The 18,540-nt window shown below is 50.2% G+C and overlaps 1 protein-coding gene across 2 annotated transcripts; it reads left to right on the top strand.

Moving 5' to 3' along the window:
* Positions 1-381: 381 nt before the first annotated feature.
* Positions 382-17,269, top strand: Drc10 (dynein regulatory complex subunit 10). 2 transcript variants are annotated; one of them, NM_001402221.2, is made up of 5 exons: positions 382-417; positions 10,036-10,843; positions 12,398-12,631; positions 14,510-14,581; positions 16,572-17,269. In NM_001402221.2, exons 2-5 carry the CDS (start codon positions 10,124-10,126, stop codon positions 16,917-16,919), a joined length of 1,374 nt encoding a protein of 457 aa, NP_001389150.1. In that variant the 5' UTR covers positions 382-417; positions 10,036-10,123; the 3' UTR covers positions 16,920-17,269. The 2 variants fall into 2 exon arrangements, with proteins under 2 accessions (NP_001389150.1, XP_087435328.1); XM_087579202.1 differs by lacking the exon at positions 382-417 and adding an exon at positions 5,744-6,022.
* The last annotated feature ends 1,271 nt before the right edge of the window (positions 17,270-18,540 follow it).

Raw genomic sequence — 18,540 nt, 5'->3', positions numbered from 1 at the left:
CCTCGCAAGCCCCGCCCACGGCCCTACGCCACGGCCTATTGGCCATCCGAGAGGTCGCAATGAAATTTGACAGGGTAAACTACATGTCACTCACTGTTCTCACAGGCCTCCTCCCGGAGGGAGGACAGAGCGAGGAAGCACCACCCATTTTTCCCCCGCCTCACTCACTCAACCAACAGGAATCCCGGGTCTTTCCATTGGCGAAACGTCAGGGAGGCGGTGATTTTGATTGGCCATCTTTAAGAAGGCGGAGCCAACTCAATCTGACTAGAAGTTGAATGGGGAAAAAGGAGGTCAGTTAAATGCAAAGTCCCGCCTTCTAGGAGTGGCTCGTAACCTAGCAACACAGGGGCCGCCGACTTGGTTAACTGTGGGCAGAGAAACTGTGGGCAGAGAAACTTGCAGCTCGTGGAGCAGGTGAGTGACAGTGGGAAAGCCCGGGGCTGCAGGCTGTGTGCACCTAGCGAGCACACCGTTCAGTGACACCCCCAGGGGTTCCCACCCCACTGCCATCCCATCCAGCTCCGGGGCCTCACTCCCCTGCCCTAGCTCCATCCAGGCCTCCTCTAGGCCTGCTGCAAAGACCACCGCGCATCCTCTTGTCCTGTCTCCTGGTCCTCATTTCATCGCTCCGCTCCTCATCCCTCAGTGGTACCATTTATGAAGACATAGAGTGAATTTAGTTCAAGTAATGGGATGGGTTGTTTTGTTTGGCGCCCACTGTCGCCACTATGTTCGGAGGTGCACGGTCCCTTTCAGTGTATTCTTAAAAATAAGGGTTTGTTGTTTGTTTTGGTTTTGAAACAGGGTTTCACTATGAAGCCTCGAACTCACTCTGTTGACCAGGCTAGCCTCAGACTCACAGAGATCCACCAATCTTTGCCTTCGAGTACTGGGATTAAAGGCATATGCCACCACCCCTAGTTAATTAGTTTTTTCTTTAATTGTTTTTAAAGGTTTTCATTATTATTATTATTTTGATCACTATGCTTGCGTTGGTGGGGTGTGTGAATGTGAACACAGAAAAAGTGTTTTGTACCCTCTAGAGCCCGGAGCTGAAATTAATTACTAGCAGGGAGTTATGAGCTGCCCAACTTAGGTTCAGGGAACTAAACTCTGGTCCTCTGAAAGAGCCATACACACTCTTTAAAATAACTTAAAGATTCATTTATTTTTACTTTCTATGTATCTGTGGGTGCCTACATGTATGTGTGTGCAGTGTATGTGCACAATGTGTGTGTGTGCTGTGACTGAGGAGGCCAGATGTGGGCACTGGATCCGCTGGACCTGGAGTTCTGGGCTGGTATGTATATGCTAGGAACAGAGCCTAGATCCTCTGCAAGAACAGCCAGTACTATTAAACACAGAGACATCTTTCCAGCCTGGTTATTTTCTGGATACACAGGATTTTGCTTTGAGGTTAACGTTACATTTTCACTCATATCCTTAAAATGTGGTTTCCTTGTGCATCCTGAAGACAAAGAAGAATTTCTTGGGAAGATTGAATGAGACGAGGCAAAGAAGGGTGGGAATGGGCACAGGCACAGGATGACTGCTCAGCTAATTGCAGTGATCCCTGCAGTGACTCATTCTTCCCTAACTCTCTCTGTCTAAACATTTCCTAGGACATTCTCTTGGCTCGCACAGTGAATCATTCACACATTTAACAGGGGTTTATTGAGTGCTTAGGGTGGTCAGTGGAGGCTGGAGAGATGGCTTAGACAATAAGAGCACAGACTGCTCTTCAGAAGACCCTTAGTTCCCAGTGCCCACATAAAGTGGGTAATTTGACTCCCAGGTGATCCAGCGCCCTCTTCTGGCCCCAAAGACACCTGCACTCATATAGATATACACACACACACAGGCACATGCACACTTTTTCTTTGAGCCCCTAGCGGGTGTTCTTGGAATCAAACGTGATTAAAATTCAAGAACATTTGAAACAGCATCAGAGGAAAATATCTCTGAACTTCAGGTTTCGTTATAGCAACAGGTTAGATCCTGTAGCCAACAAAAATATTTTAACTCTAATGCTTCCAAGTGCAGGAGACTTTTCATCTTTTAATGGACAAGGAAATGTGTTTTCCTTCTAGTCTCAGTACAGGTTTAATTATTGAAAGAATAACGTGGGCTCAAACTGCAGTCAGATGGCATTGAGTGTGTCTCACATGTGAGGCCTTAAATTTAATCCCCAGCACCAAAATGCCAGGCAAATACAAATTCTGTGCTTCCTACACGCGTTAATTATATTGATATCTTACACTCTGGTAATTAATGTTTCTTTAAAGATGAAGGATTTATTTTTATTCTGTGTGTCACCTGGCTTTTACACGGGTGTGAAGGAACTTCTGATTCAAGCAGCAGACATGCGTAAGCAGCAAGCATTTTACCCACCGAGCCGTCTCTCTAACCTGCATTTTAAATTCAGTTTCATTTATTTAGCATGTGTATGTGTGTGCACGTGTGTATGTGTTATGCATGTATGTGTGCACATGGATGTGTGTGCATGTGTGTTGTGTGTGTGTGCCTGCTTGCTTGTGTGTATTTGTGTGATGATATTTGTGTATGCATCTGCCTGTGTGTGTGTAGCGTATGTATGTATACAGATGTGTATTATGTATGTATGTGTATTGTGTATGCATGTGTATTTGTAGTCATGTAATCATATGTGTATGTGTATCACGTGTGCATGTGCATGTATGTGCATATGTATATGCATGTATATGTGTTCATGTGTGTGTGCATCCTTATATATGTGCATGTATGTGTGTGCATTTATGTATATGTGTGAATGCATGTATATATTCATGTGGTTGTATGTGTGAATGTATGCATGTATATGTGTATGCATGTGTGAGCATGTGTGTGTGTGTACACATGTAAATGTGCACATGCATTAGTGCTATGAGGGAACCCAGGACTTCAAACATGCTAATCAGCTGTGTCACCCTCAGCCCTTCCTTCCTTTTGAAACAACCAAAAGTATCAACTGTACAGTCATATAGGACCAGAAAAGCACATCTCTAAAGCACACTGTGACCAAGAAAGGATTTCAAAGCATCTGACGTGGATACCAGAAGAGAGATTAAGTATCCTCTGTCACTCTCAGTGTGTTCCTCTGAGGAAGGGTTTTCCTCTGAACCTGGGCATGAGTTTCTCATCTAGGTTGCAAGCCAACAATCCCAGCATTCTCCTGCATCTGCTCCTATTCTGTTCAGTCTGCAAAATGATATTCCATAGTCGTACTTCGGGACTTCTTCCTTTTGATAATTTTATTTACTGTGTATGAATGTTTTGCCTGCATTTATGTGTGTCATTGTGAAGTACTGTCAGTGACCAGAAGAGGGCACTGTGTCCCCCGAAACTGAAAATACAGATGGTTGTGAGCCTCCATGTGTGTACCGAGAACCAAACCTTGATCCGCAACAAGAGCAGCAGGCGCTTTTAACCACTGAGCCATCTCCCCAGCTCCTACCTGTCCGTTTTGCATTAGTAATAAAAGTCATAAAAGCCGGATATATTTGGTAGTATTACATTCATACAAGAGTGTCCCCATTTTACAGAAGGGCAGCCAAAGCCTGGAGAGGGTGATCAGATCACAAAAACCCATGCGACTGGGTGAGAACCACAGGGATTGGGCTTCAAGTGAACTCAGTTACCACACAGTGAGCCCCTGGCTTCCTCTTTTCACTTTGGAACTTGTAGAAAGTCAGGGGACTGTGCCCAGGTCTGTTCCAAGCTGCAGAAGGTTGTTGACCAGGACAAGCAACATGTAAGCATCTATCCCCAGTTGCTACTGACCACCATCTATCTGTCTCTGATGCTCTGCGGCCTCTGCTCACAGCTGAGACGCTATCTCTTGACGAGTCCACTTCCAGCACCTTTCTGCCACAAGCCTGTCCTTGGGGCCTCCAGAAACCACATATAATCCACAAGATGTAGTTCCCAGCTACTTGGGAGGCTAAGGCTGGGCATCACGTGATCAAGCCTTATAAGGAGATCCTGCCTAGCAAACAAAAAAACCAACCCCAATGTGGTGGTCTGAATAGGTATGACTCTCAGAGACTCGTGCTTGAATCTTTGGCCACAGGGAGTGGCAGGATTAGAAGAAGGTGTGGTCTTATTGGAGGAGTGGTGACCTTGTTAGAGGAAGTGTGTCATTGTGGAGGCGGGGCTTTGAGAGCATGTATATGCTCAAGGTTCACCAGTGTGGGACAGAGCCCCCTTCCGCTGTCTGTGGGTCAAGATGCAGAAGTCTCAGCTCCCCCAGCACCCTGTGTGCCTGCAGGCCACCGTGCTTCCCACCATGATTGATGATGGGCTGAACCTCTGAACTGTCTGCCAGCCCCAATCAAATGTTTTCCAAAGTACGAGTTGCCCTGGTCATGGTGTCTCTTCACAGCAGTGGAAATCCTAAGATACCAAGTGACACGTTGACTGGCTCTAATGGAGGACACGATCCGGCTTGTGACCTCATTACTGCATCTGCATCATCCTGCAGGAAGTGGTGGGAAGGCAGGGCCACTGTCTCCTCATCTACCAATAACCAACCATTCACTGAGCATCAACTATATGATAGCTGCGTAAGACAAAAGGTTTAGTAGTAGTGGTGGTGGTGGTGGTGGTGGTGGTGGTGGTGGTAATATTAGTAGTGTGTGTCTGTGCTCATGCATGCATGTGTATAGGTGCACCCATGACGCATGTGTGCGAGTGCTGGCATGCCACCGAGCATGTATCAAGGTCAAGAAGAACTCTGGGGAGTTGGTTCTCTTCTTCCGCTACAGGTTGCAGGAGTCGAACTCAGGCCCTCAGCGTTAGGTAACCAGCATCTTTACCTACTGAGCATGAATGGATGTTTCCAGCATGACTGACTAGACTCCTGTACCTGTCTCAGCTCCCTTTTCTTACCCATGAGTCGGAGAAAATGACACGACCTTGCAGGGTTATAAGGACCAAAAGCATCCATCCATAGAGAGTCTTTCTTAGCTCAGCAGTAGTGATGCCCACCTTTGATCCCAGCACTCAGGAGGCAGACTCAGACCAATCTTTCTATGAGTTCAAGGCCAGTCTGGTTTACAGAGTGAGTTTTGGGACAACCAGGGTTACACAGAGAAACCCTGCCTGGAAACAAACAAAAAAAAAAAAAAAAAAAAAAAAAAACAAAGGGTACTTCTTGATTTTATCTCGTTTGAGACAGAGTCTCCCTATGTAGCCCAGGGTGGCCTACAACTCACTGTATAGCCAAGGGTGGTCTTGAACTTCTGGTCCTGACCCCCACCTCCAGAGAGCTGGGATCACTTATGTATTTAGAATAGTTGGGCACATAAGTAAATTCTAACATTAGCTAGTATTAAAAAAAAAAAGGTTCTTGAACCAAGACACCTCTCTCTCTAGCTGACCTCCCCACCAGCCAGTGTTGGGGTCAGTGAAATAGTCACAGGTGATGGGGTTTCTTCCAGCTTCTCTCCAAGTGTTTGTGGGGGCTCCTTTAGCTGATTTTTTTCAAAAGAAGATCGCACTAATAAATATCCAAGAGGCCTATCTGAATGAAATGGAGGCACATTTGCATGATAAAGATGAATCAATAGAATTCATGACCATTAAAGCCATGGTCCAGCAGCAGCCCTGCTACACTCCCTGGGCAGGAACCTTCCAAAGGGAGGCTGGATTGGCAACAATTTCCAAACGAAGGTTGGTGGTATCACAAAGGACAGGGAACAATCATATTAGAATTCAAGGAGCCGACTCTCGGGTAATTTTCGCTGGCGTCATCATCTACCCCCTCTCCCCATACCTTCCCCTTCTCCCATTTCTCCCCCTGTTCACCCAAATGAGCTGTCAAGAGCTGATGGGCATCGTGGTAATCAAAGAAAACAAGCTTGCCCTTTAAAGCAAAAGAGGCAATTTGGCTGGAAGCAAATTGGAAGCATTCCCCGTGGCTCTGAGTTCCCAGCCTCCGTCTCCCAGGGAATTCTGGGAGTTTTGATTGATTCCTGGAGAACTCCGAGGACAACATGGAAAAGTGAGCCCACCTATCCATCCATCCGTCCGTCTATCCGTCCGTATTTCCTTCGTCCTGTGGCCTCGGTACAGGGACCCTTTCTCTGAGGGGCTGAGGAGAGACACCACAGCTCTCCAGAACACTTTGTCGTTAGGGAAAGGCCCCTAGGGAGCTCACTGTGGGATGAGAGAGCAGGAAGTGGGAATGAGCGAGTCCCAGGGAAGCAATATGGCGCCACCTCAAGCTGGGTCTTCAGCCTCTAAGGTCTGGCTCTGGGTGCGTTTTGATTGGCCAAGGAGCCTCCCATCCTTCACAACAAGACCCGGCGCCTCTCTTCTCTGTCCTTAGACGCCTTACTTTCCCAATTGCTTTGCCATCTGTGGTCTGATGAGCTAAAGATAGTCTCCTGTGGCTTCACTTAGAGCTTTTTCCTCCATTTTTATCATCGCTTCGATTGCATACGTGATAAGCTAAGCCTCTCTCATGGCAAACAGAAATAAATAGTGACTGGGTGCAGCAAAGAAAACAAGGAGCCGGGAGCTTGGCATTCCCCACCCCTCAGCCAGAGTCCCTGCCCCAGAGACAGTGGACAGGACTATTTGATAGAAATTCCGCCAAGACTATAGTGTCATTCAGCTTTCTCATCATGACAAAGACCCTGAGGTGAATGACTTGCAAGGGACAAAAGCTGGTCTGGTCTGTGGTTCCACTGTTTAAGAGGCTGTGGTGGGACTGTGCATCGCATCACGGCAGAGTCTGTGAGAGAGAAGCTTGCTCACTTCTCTGTGGTTTGGAGACGGGGTGGGGGGGGAGGGGGGCAGGGGAGAGAGATATAAAGATACAGAGACACAGTGTGAGTGTTCCCTTTAAGGGCACACCCCTAATGACCCAAGAACCTTGAGCCAGTTAAGTATGGTATGGTTACCAATGCCTTTCAATCCTAGAGGCAGACAGAGGCAGGTGGATCTTGGCGAGTTCAAGACCAGCCAAGGCTACACAGTTTCAACATCCACCCATCCCCCCAAAAGGAAATCCCCACTAGACCTCACCTCTTAAAGAAGAAACGTCCCACCAACTCTGCATAGCTCCGAGGGCTGGGCACCCAGGATTTCACACACCCTGTGGGGCTTTGCACAAACCACAAGTGCCTATGGCAGGAAGAGGTGGCTACCTGAAGGAAACCTGGGTGCCTTCATCTGACGAGCACATAGAGCTCTGCAGACAGAGACATCAGGGGCACTGTCCCCTACAGTGCTGGCTACTAAGACCTCTAGGAGTCCAAGTCTAAGGTTGAGGAGCCTGAGTCTAAGAAGGAGTCCTCTGCCCTCCCCCTAAATACTCTCTAGGCTTCCCCAAGTCACAGAAGTGTGTAACACACCCTGATGAGCCCCTGCTGGTGTTGGCAGGCCCTGCTTCTTCGGAGAATGGAAAGGTAACCGTTAATCTGGTCCATGTGGGGAGATCAGAACCAGTCAGCAGGGCACAGGCACGAAGAAGGGGCAGGCTGAGCACAGAGCTAGGTACCCGGGCTGTGGCTGGCACTCATTCGGGACACCACGATGTTCCAGGTTCACACTTAGGTTTCCCTGGACCTATAATATAATATCAGCTGTCTGTCGAAGACACATTATGTCTGTCCAAGCCTTGTGCTCGGAGCTTCCTGTTGAAATCCAAGGAGTCTTGCCTTACAGTAAAGGGAGCCCAGCCCCCTCATGGTAACCAGACCTAGGTCCCCCAGCAAGGACTGGGATTCAGTCACTGTGCTCCCTCCCGAAGCCACAGGAATTGTCTTAAGTCTTTTGTTTAGAGTCAGGATTTCTCTGTGCAGTCCTGACTGTCCTGGAACTCACTCCACAGATCAGGCTGGCATCAAACTCAGAGATCTGCCTGCATTTGCCTCCTGAGTGCTGGGATTAAAGGTGTGTGCCCCTATACCCAGCTTGCCAAAGGATTATTGATTTCTGATGTCACCACTGAGTTCAAGACAAACCTTTTACTTCATAACAACTGTGGATAATATAGGTTCTCTGCATCCTTCCTTCAGCTCCCCCGATGTTACTTTATAGGTCAGAAGTAAGAAAGTAACATTGCTAGCCCAGGATGACCACTGACCAGACAGGCCTGCAGTCCTCAGGCTTCCGGGATGGAGGCAGGGGTTTAAGGGCATCACCTGCTACACAGCAAGTCCCAAGCCAGCCTGGGCTACATGAGACTCTGTCTCAAACAGAGAAACAAATATGTAGGTGGATACAGTTCTGTTAGCCAAACCTTGGATTTAGTGACATCCCAAGTGTTACCCTGATGCCCTTTCTGTTTCAGAACAGAGTCCACACAGCGGCTCTCAACCTTCCTAAGGCTGCAGCCCTTTAACACAGTTCCTCGTGTGTCAGTGAACCCCGCCCCCCAGCCATAAAATTAGTTCATTGCTACCTCATAACCGTAATGTAAATATCTTGATATGCAAGGTATCTGATAGGCAACCGGTGCAGGGGGAGGGGCATCTCGACCCACATACAGAGAACCTCTAGTTGAGGACTTGATTTGTTTTCAGGAAAATGGGACTAGCTTCCTTCCTCTTCCCTTCCTCCCTCCCTCCGTCTTCTCTTTCTGGTCTTTTCTTCCAAATCTTGGCATTACCGGCCTTCCCCATCACACCTGGTGAATTGTTTGTTTGTTTATTTGTTTGTTTTTGAAACAGGGTTTCTCAATGTAGAGCTGGCTCTTCTAGAACTCACTCCGTAGACCAAGCTGGCCTGGAATTCACGAGATCTGCCCATCTCCGCCCCTTCCTTCCTTCCTCCCTTCCTTCTTTCCCTCCTTCCTTCCTTCCTTCCTCCCTTCCTTCCTTCCGGAGTCTTGAGAACATACTCAGGCAGGCCTTGAACTCTCAGCCATCTCCCTGCCTGTCTTCCATCCCATGAAGCTTTCTGTCCCCTGTATTTTGAAGCTATTGTTACAACTCTGCCCTAGTTTTCAAGTCAATACCCCCAAATCACCTGGCCTGGATCAGAGGCCATGACTGCATTGGGAAGGTAGGTGTCTGCACGATGAAGTGAGTTCCATCCCCAGAACTCACATAAAAAGCCAAGGACATTGGCAAGAGTTTCTAATCTCAGCATCGGGGAGGTGAGCCCGCTGGCTTGCTGTCAGCCAGCCTGCTCAAGCTGGCCAGGTTCAGGCTTAGTGAAAGACTCTGTCTCAAATAAGGCAGAGATGTCCTGCCTGCATATAGACATGTAATATGTAGACACACACATGCACATATACACACACATGCATACACACTACACACACCTGATCATAGATGTTCTTGTTGTGTGCTGGTGCATGGTCACCCACCCTGCTTGACCTTATCCCACTGTCAGCTGTGACCTGTCCTACCATGTCCGTGTCTGTTCCTATTCTGTGGCCGATCCTGCTCTGTCCGTGTCCCGTCGTGACCTACAGCATATCCTCTTCCTTGCCCCGGCCTCCTCTGTGTCCTGGGCTGCTGATGCGGCACACCACACCCCAGGCTCTTTAGTTGGTTTCCTGGAGGGGTGCATTTCCACTCTCTGGTTGGGCAGCACTTCCAGCCACAGCTTCAACTCCCCGGGGGTCTGCTGCCCCCGGTGAGCCCTACACATGTGGCTTCCTGCTGCTGACACTGTTGGCTGACCTCAGCTGCCTGAAGCTGGGCTCTCTATGTTTCTGCCTCTTGGGTAACCCCCATATGTCAGACCTCAGAACAGTAGCTGCCTCTTGCCTGATCTATGTGCCTGGGACTCACCTCCCCCCTCAGGCTTCTTACCCTGCTGGCTCAAGCACCGTCACGAAGCTAAAAGATAAGCCTGACAGGGTGGTGGTACATGTCTATAATCATAGCCCTTGGATCAGGAGGAAGGGACAGCCTAAGCTATAAGAGACCATATCTCAAAACCAAACCAAACCAGACCAAACCTCGAAGACAACAGAGCTCAAAGTAGCTTTGAGGTTCTTACAGTGGTGGTCGTGGTCAGTGGTGATGTGCCTATCAGCCACCCCTTCCTTTGCAGAGTTACTGGAGATTGTGAAACGCAAGGGAGCCTCAAGCCTGCCGCCTCAGTGCCAGGATATACAGAGGTAAAGGCAGCTGCCTCAGAGATGGCCTTAAACCTCTTAAGCATACCCCCATCCTACCACGGACTGATCATCCAAAGAATCCCTCTGAAGACAGGTCTCGTCCCAGCAGAGCCCTTGAAGACCTTAGCCCCATCCAAATCCAAACTCAACACCATTGAGGCCAAGAGGATCATGTCGGTCCTGGACGAGGCCATAAACAAGGTAGAGCTGATAACCCTGATGTCCTACCTGGAGTCCCACCCAGAGGCTCTAGAGGACGCGTTGCCGGAGAATTTTGTAGAAGCCATAAGAGAGCATTTGGACATTGGTCAGGCCCTGGTGGAGAAGGCCAGCATCCTGCAGAGGAAGCAAAAAGAGCTGGAGAAAGGGGAAGAAGCAGAGGAAGACTGGGACCAGGAACGCCTACTGTCCATCGAGTTGCACAAGACTAACCTGTGGCCACTGACACACCAGTTCCGAGACTCCACCAAGACCATCCTGAGGCTCCTGATCAATGAGCCCCAGCTCACCAGGCTGCTGCACACGCAGGCACCAGGCAGAAGCCCAGGGGCCCAGTGCCTCCTCACCAGTCTGGTGGAGCTCCGGGGCTTCCTCTTTGAGAAGCTCCTCACCAGTCCCATGGAAGTAAGGGAGAAGAACCAGTTCATACAGGACATTAGCCGGAGGAGCAAGAGGAACCAGGAGATCATCGATGCCCTCCAGGCTGAGCTGGCCGAGGTGCTGAAGAACAAGGAGGCAGAGGTATTACCTCCCTAGCACACCCCCCAAGCTAGGGAAGAAACTGCACCCACATGGGCCAACCCCTTAGGACTTGGGTTCTCTCTCATGGCGTTCCAATAGCTTCCCTTCATTTATTCCTTAGAGATTCTTCTGAGTACTTTACTATGAGGTAATGCCTGTAAGCCCAACCTCCAGAGTCCAGTGAAGAACAAGGACAGGGCCCTATGAAGGGATGATACAAGAGAACTGAACTCCATCCAGAAGGGCCAGGGACAGTGTCACTAAGGCAAGGAGGACACAGAAAGGAGGGGTGGGGTGGGGTGGGGTGAGCTAGACAAACAAGGAAGACCTTCCCAGCCAAGGGTTGGCAAAGTGTCTGTGTCACCAGCTAAGTGGGTCCTTTGTCTCAGGTAGGATAGACACCAGGCACGTGGGGAAGGAGTCGGAGAAATGGCTCAGAGGTTAAAAGTGCCTGTTTGAGACAGGGTCTTACTATACAGTCTTGACTGACCTGGAATGCCATAGACCAGAGATGGAACTCACGGAGACCCACCTGCCTGTGCCTCCCAAGTGTTGGGATTAAAGGCGTGCACCACCACAACCAGTGGTGTTATTCTTACAGATCAAGAGAGCTCGGTCCCCAGCCCCTAGGTCCAGCAGCTTGCAAACACCTTTACACCCAGCTCCTGGGGATCTCACGCCCTCTTCTGGACACCAAAGGCACTGCACTCACACACCAGGCTGGGCATGGCTCAGTGAGGACAAAGCCTCCTGCACAAGCCAGGGGACCTGAGTATGAGCCTCAGAGCCACTCTTTTTTTTTTTTTTTTTTTTTTTTTAAACTGGCATGGTGGTATGCCTCTGTCATCTCAGTACTGGTCAGGCACTCACAGGAGGGCCCCTGGGAGTCAGTGGCCCACCAGCCTAGCATAGCCCACATGCTTCAAGCCAAAGAAAGCGGTAGATGACAGTTGAGGCTGCACACACACGCACACACGCAGGACACTATAGCTGTGAACACAGAGCTGTGTTTCATCTTGCTGAAGGGTCTGAATATTTGAATATCCAAAGCTTCTGCAGGCAGCTTAAAGTGCGTGCGTACGTGCATTCTAGCCGGCCCCACCCCCTACCCAGACTTTACTAGTTAGCGTATTAAAATGAGTCTCAGATCTGTTGCATCTCGTTAGCTGTGGGTCTTCGGTGGCTACTGTCTTCCTGCACACTTGCCACAGGTGAGCAACAGCGGCCGTCTTTCTTTCTGGCTCTGCATCCCATCTCCAAAGGGTCACAAATCCACACGCTGGGCTCAACAAGCCGGGCTCAACAAGCCTCTGCTGCTAGCTAGCATGGATGCGGCCATGGACAGTATCTGTATTTGGCTGCAGGCCTTAGTTGACCAACCCCTTTCCTGGGGGAGGGGAGCACGTGGTCCCAGGCCTGAGACAGGCATAAACCTAGCTGGTTTGGAACCTTAAGGGGGAAGGGACACAGCCAAAGACCAGCTGCTCTGTGATTGGGGGAGGGGGGTGCTGTGTGGTTATTAATAGGGCCCTGTCCTCATCCGTCCCGGCCTAGGTGGAGAAGGAGAACTTTGTGATCCAGGAACTGAAGAACCATCTGCACCAGGTGTTCAAGTTTTCGGAGAACAGCCTTCTCCGCACGAAGCAGGAGGCAGAGAAGCAGCAGAAGGTGGATTACCGGGCCTCTCAGGCCAGGCAGGCCAAGACGCAGCAAGACATCCTGGCGCTTCGCGCACAGTACCACAACCTGGTCATGGAGAACCGGGAGGCGGAGCAGGCACTAAGGAAGGTGCCCTGGGGTCTCAGGGGCGCAGTGGGAGGCGGGGCTGGCCCAGGGGTGCGGAAGACCAAGACGGGTGGTATCTCCTGGGTGGCAGGAGGGGATAGCACCCCTTGAGCCCGAGGGATGATGACCCCTACTTGAAATAGTTCATGAGCCTCAGGCAAAGTGGAAAGGACCCCTCTATATCTGGGTCCAATGAGCTCTGAGGAAACACAGGTGGAAGTCTGGGCACAGTGTGTGCAGTGCGCATGTGCCAAGCAGGGCTGTTTCATTAGCTTCCGATCTCAGCCATGCCTCGACCACCTTTCATATCTTTTTCCGAGGATACCTTCTTACAGACCAGCCCCAGTCTTTTCCAGTGTCCTGACCCTCTGAGCATCTCATGAAAGTTGTGTGTCTCTAGACAAAATGCTAAGGTCTGTCTGCCCTAAATTCGTGGACGATCCCAGAGGGTCTTGGGTCTCCCTGAATTCAGCCTGTCTTCAGTGCCCACACTGAGAACAGCTCTGTGGAACCTAGGACTTCCTTTTGTTTTTTAAAGACAATGTGGATCTGGGAAGACAGTCAGTGGGGAAAGGCACTTGCAGTCCAACCTGATATCCTGAGTTCAATTCCCAGGACCCACGTGGTAGGAGAGAATCAGTTCCTGCAAGTGGTCCTCTGCCCTCTGCCCATAGCTCACGATTGCTTTTGTGAATGCTTGCGCGCGCGCGCGCACACACACACACACACACACACACACACCCAAGAAAAGACCATGTCAGTCAGTGTACCCCAAGGAAGTCTTCAACTCACAGCAGTCTGCTGCCCCTCGTTGCCAAGGGCTGCGATGTGACCACAGGTGCCCATCATGACACCCAGGGACCTGCTTCTTTTTATTTGAGTTAAAAAACCCCTATAAAGGGCTGGAGAGATGGCTCAGCAGTTAAGAGCACTGACTGCTCTTCCACAGGTCCTGAGTTCAATTTCCAGCAACCACATGGTGGCTCACAGCCATCCATAATGGGATCCGATGTCCCCTTCAGGTATGTCTGAAGACAGCAACAGTGTACTTACATACATGGAATAAATAAAATAAATCTTAAAAAAAAACCATAAAATACAAATATCCGTTTAAAAGCGGTCCACTCGATGTCACTTCTGCAGTTTCCTGCAACCTGTCTAGCTCCAAACTACTTCATCACCTCAAAACATAGCACTGGGATGGGGGACTTGGGGGGGCACAGCAAGAGAGCTCAGCCTGTAACAGGAGCCTGCTGTGGAGCTGGACTCTGATCCCCCGACCCACGTGGTGGCAGGAAGAACCCAACTCCCGAAAGCTGTCTTCAGACCTCCTGGTGATGCATGTCCACTTTCCTCCCACACACACACAATAAATAAATGTAACTAAAATGTTTTAATTTAAAAATTAATTAATTAATTAATTAATTAATTCAGAGGCTCAGAAGATGATGTTGATCCTCTGGAACTGGAGTTACCGAGAGTCGTGAGCTACCATGTGGTTACTGGGAATTGAACCTGGGTCCTCTGGAAGAGAAACTAGTGCTCTTAACTGCTGAGCCCTCTCTCCAGCCCCAAATGTTTTTTTAATTTAATTTGTAAGTACTGGGGTTCGTGCTAGGCAATGGTTTTGAGCCACATCTCCAGCTGGGATTTAACCCTTTAAAAATTATTATTGTGTGTAGTATGCATGTGTGTTTGTGTGTATATGTATGTACCTGCGTACATACGTGTACCACAACACCAGTGTGGAGATTGGAGAACAACTCTGTTATCAGCTCCCTGCTGCCCCCTTGTGGCACCAGAGAATTAAACTTAAGTCCTAAGTGCCTCTACCTACCTTCTGAGCCAACTTACCCAGGCCCTGGACTTTTTTGTTTTAAGAAAAAATACAAAGTGGAGACAGAAATTGAGAACTGGATCCAGAAATATGACATGGAGATGAACGAGAAGCAGGTACGCGCTGGGGTTCCCTCCTGAGGGATAGGGAGGGATGGGGGGTGGGGGTGGGTGGGAAGGAACAGCTCACGTGACCCAGGTTTGTGCCTCCTCTGGAGAACTCTGCCTGTAGGGTCATGTCCAGGCGTGGGTGGTAGATATATGAGGTGTGTGTGTGTGTGTGTGTGTGTGTGTGTGTGTGTGTGTCTGTGTCTGTCTGTGTGTGTGTGTGTGGAGGGTGCAGGGTAGGAGGAGAGGAAAAGTGGAAACCACTGAAATCCAGATTCATCCTGAAGCCCATGGCTCTACCTAACAACACTCCCCCCTCCCGCCTTCTGTAGTCCTCTCCTCTAGCCTGGCTCAGCTCCTGCCTGCTCTCCTGCCTCTGTCACTATATCCCTGAAAGGTCTAGGTGCCAGGCTCCAGGATAAGGCAGGGAATCGAAAGAGTCCTCACTGTCCCCTGAAGGTTTCAAACTGATGTCACTCATGAGCTGATGATATATCAGTTGGGCTTTTCCAGCTCGCATCGGACCGTGAGGAACACAGGCTGTACTTCTGTCCCGGGATCCCGGGGGTAGGGTCACTGAGACACATTTGCCGAATCTGAGCTGTGAACTGGGTCTAGATGAAGTCCTGATCTGCGGTGGGAGCCCATATGGCCCCACCCACTTGCAGGTGACACAGGTGGCAGCTGGCCCTGACCTATTAGAGAGCAGAGGAGTCATACCAGGGCAGTTTAAGGCCAGGCCTGCCCAGAGAAAATCGAGCAGGGTCCCTCTCAGCCTGACCATGGTGTCCTCCTGGTACCGGAGCTGCACTGGTGTTGGTCTTGTTTCGTGGGTCCCACTAGTGGTTGTGTGGCTGGGGAATGCTGCTGAGTGGCTCAGCATCTGTCTAATGTGCAGAGGGTATAGTCCTACAAAACAAACCCTACAGATAGAGTCCATTGAGAGCCACAGGGTCCTTTGTGGCAAGGTCTCTGTCTGCCCAGCAATTGTCCTCAAAGTGTTCTGCCCATTTTAGTAGATGCTGGCGGAAGGGAGGTATAGAGAGAAGGAAGGAAGGAAGGGGACAGAGTAGCTGGGAATGAGAGGAAAGAGAGAAGGAGGAGGAGGAAGAGGAGAAGATAGGGAGACACACAGACCAAGAAGAAGACACTTTTCAAGGGCCTGCCCCACTCCCTCTCCACAAGAGACTTCTTCCCACAAGGGCCCTCCTGTCTGCTCAGCGCTCATGTCTCCACTGGGTACCCAGCCCACAGAGGTTGGAGCTTTCCTGATTCAGTCACTACTCAACAGTGCCACCTAGTGGGTACCGGGCTTCCAATCCAGGTGTCTGTGAGGAGCCAGTTCATACTGAAGCCCAAATGTCACTTGATCCGAGAAAACTGGCCCTTGGTATTTGGAATTGTCCCAGTGTTTCAAAGGAGGAAAACCAGAAGCCTCGAGGGGAATATTGTAAAGGTGAAGACAAGCTAGACTTCAAAACTAGGTGCCAGTTCAGTAGGATGTCTGCCACGCAAACACGAGGACCTGGCACCCATGTAAGAAGCGAAGGTGGAAACGTGCACCTGTAATCCCAGCGCTGGAGAGGCAGAGACAGGCTGATCCTAGGGGTTTGCTGTCCAGCTAGCTCAGGCACATCAGCAAGCTCCAGGTTCAGAGAGAGAGAGTCTGCCTCAGAAAGTAGAGTGGAGAGACCGAGGAGGACATCTGACCTTGACCTCGAGCCTCCGCCTACAGTCACAGCGCAAGCGCAAGCCCGCATACACACACTTCATTCATTTACATGTGCGTTTACACGAGAACAAAAGCACACATGTTTGCACAAGTCACAACCCTTGTTCCTCCCTCCATTCCGAGATCCGCTCAGTCAGGTCTTTCCTGGAGTGAGCCCAGGTATAAATAGACAGGATCAGAGGCTGGGGTGGAAGCCGGGCTCCCGGGCTCCCGGAACAGGGAGGCCGTGCCAGTTGCTGCACACCTCCAGCCATGCCCCTCACCTAGGAAGAATACGAGGACCTGGAGACCATCCACAAGGAGGAGAAGCTGCAGCTGGAGGAGCTGAAGGAGAGGCATGCAGTGCTGGTGGAAGAGTTCTCTCAGATCCGCGCCGAGAGCGAGATCAATTCCAAGAAGCGCGTAGAGGCAGAGCGCGAGATGGTGCGCATGGTGAGAGCCGCCACGCTCATCCAGGCCATGTGGAAGGGCTACCTGGTGCGCTCCATGCTCAGGTCCAGGAAGAAGAAGCGGGTCAAGAGCAAAGGCAAAGACAAGGGGAAGGGCAAGGAGAAGCCCAAGGAAGAGAAGGGCAAGGAGAAAAAAGCCAAGGGCAAGGGTAAAGGCAAGAAGTGACCGCTGCCTGGTCTGGCCCTGCCCCTGCCAAGCTTCAACCACACCCTACCCTGTCACGACCATACCCCCATTCTGCCCCACCCCTTCTATCCCTGGCTTTAATGATGGCTAAAATTAAAAACAAATAACAGGACTGGAGAGATGGCTCAGCTGTTAAGAGCACTGACTGCTCTTCCAGAGGTCCTGAGTTCAATTCCCAGCAACCGTATGATGGCTCACAACCATCTGTAATGGGATTCGATGCCCTCTTCTGGTGTGTCTGAAGACAGCGACAGTGTATTCACATATATAACAAAAACCTTAAAAACATATAAGTAATAAAAAAGCAATAAAACCCATTTTAAACCATACTCAATGGCTCACCAATCAACAGACGTGTCTGCCCAGACTGAGGCTGGGTGTGCGCATGGGTGCAACACCCTGACGAGGGTGCAAACTTTGGATCCCATTCTCCCGAGTCTTTATTGAAAAATTGGGGTGGGGGGGAGAACACTAGTGGCCCATGCCTTGGCTTTAATCTCTCCACTCAGGCAGAGGCAGGCAGATCTCTAAGTTTGAAGCTAGCCTGGTCTACAAAGCTAGTTCTGGGACAGCCAGAGTTACAATGGGGGAAACCCTGTCTTGCAAAACCAGGAAAGGGTTTATTTTATGTGGTGTGCCTACGGAGGCCACAGCTGGGGGCATGATTCACTGGCACTGGAGCTAAAGGCGTGTGAACCACTTGAGAGGGTGCTGAGATCTGAACACAGGCCCTCTGACAGAGCTGTACATTCTAACCCACAAGCCTCCCCGTCCATTCCAACTTTATTTTTCTTAAACTGTGTGTGCGTGCACATTTATGCATGCCTTTATATATATGTCACATGTATGCCTGGTACTTGCAGAGGTCAGGTGCTGGCTCCCCTGGAACTGCAGTTACAGGCATCTGATGTGGGAACCAAACCCAGGTCTTCTGGAATAGCAGTAATCGCTCTTAGCTGCTGGGTCCTCCTCTCTCCAGCCCCCAGGGTCCTCCCTCCAGTCTCCCTTCCTCCACTTCTGCGGTTTCTGTTGGGCTGCCCCATTTCCATCAGCCCCAACTGCTCTGACACTTAATGCCAACCAGACTCCAGACCTGGCATCGGCTACCTCGTGGCATCACCCTGGGCTTCAGCTAACCTTTAGCATAGACAGGAGAAGAATGTGTTTCTATTTCTAGCCCATGTCTATCAACATGGAAGGACGGGACAGAAAAACAACCAATTCCTTGTGAAAGCTCTAGAAGCTTAAATCTCCTACACAGCTAAAGCACAAAGTGTGTCTGTGCCTGGGCGTGGCCCTGGCACCTCTGCAGGTGAGTACACATGTCCCTGGGCCTAGCTACCCCTAGACAACGCTCTCTGGAATGCTCAGGGAGGCTCAAGGGCCTATGCCCATCATCCAGGTAAGGATTCAGGACCTTGGGTGAAGCTTGAGGCCCAGGGCCCCCTGCAGTGTGCTGGTGTGTGTGTGTGTGTGTGTGTGTGTGTGTGTGTGTGTGTGTGTGTGTGTGTATGTGTGCATGCATGCGTGTGCCCAGGAGCCTCTACTCTACTTGGCTTATCACTAAGCCCTGTTTTGTTTTGTTTTGTTGGGGTGGGGG

This window comes from Rattus norvegicus, chromosome 12, assembly GCF_021556685.1.
Source record: "Rattus norvegicus strain SHRSP/BbbUtx chromosome 12, alternate assembly SHRSP_T2T, whole genome shotgun sequence".
NCBI lineage: Eukaryota > Metazoa > Chordata > Mammalia > Rodentia > Muridae > Rattus > Rattus norvegicus.
This window is presented reverse-complemented; position numbering and strand designations above follow the sequence as displayed.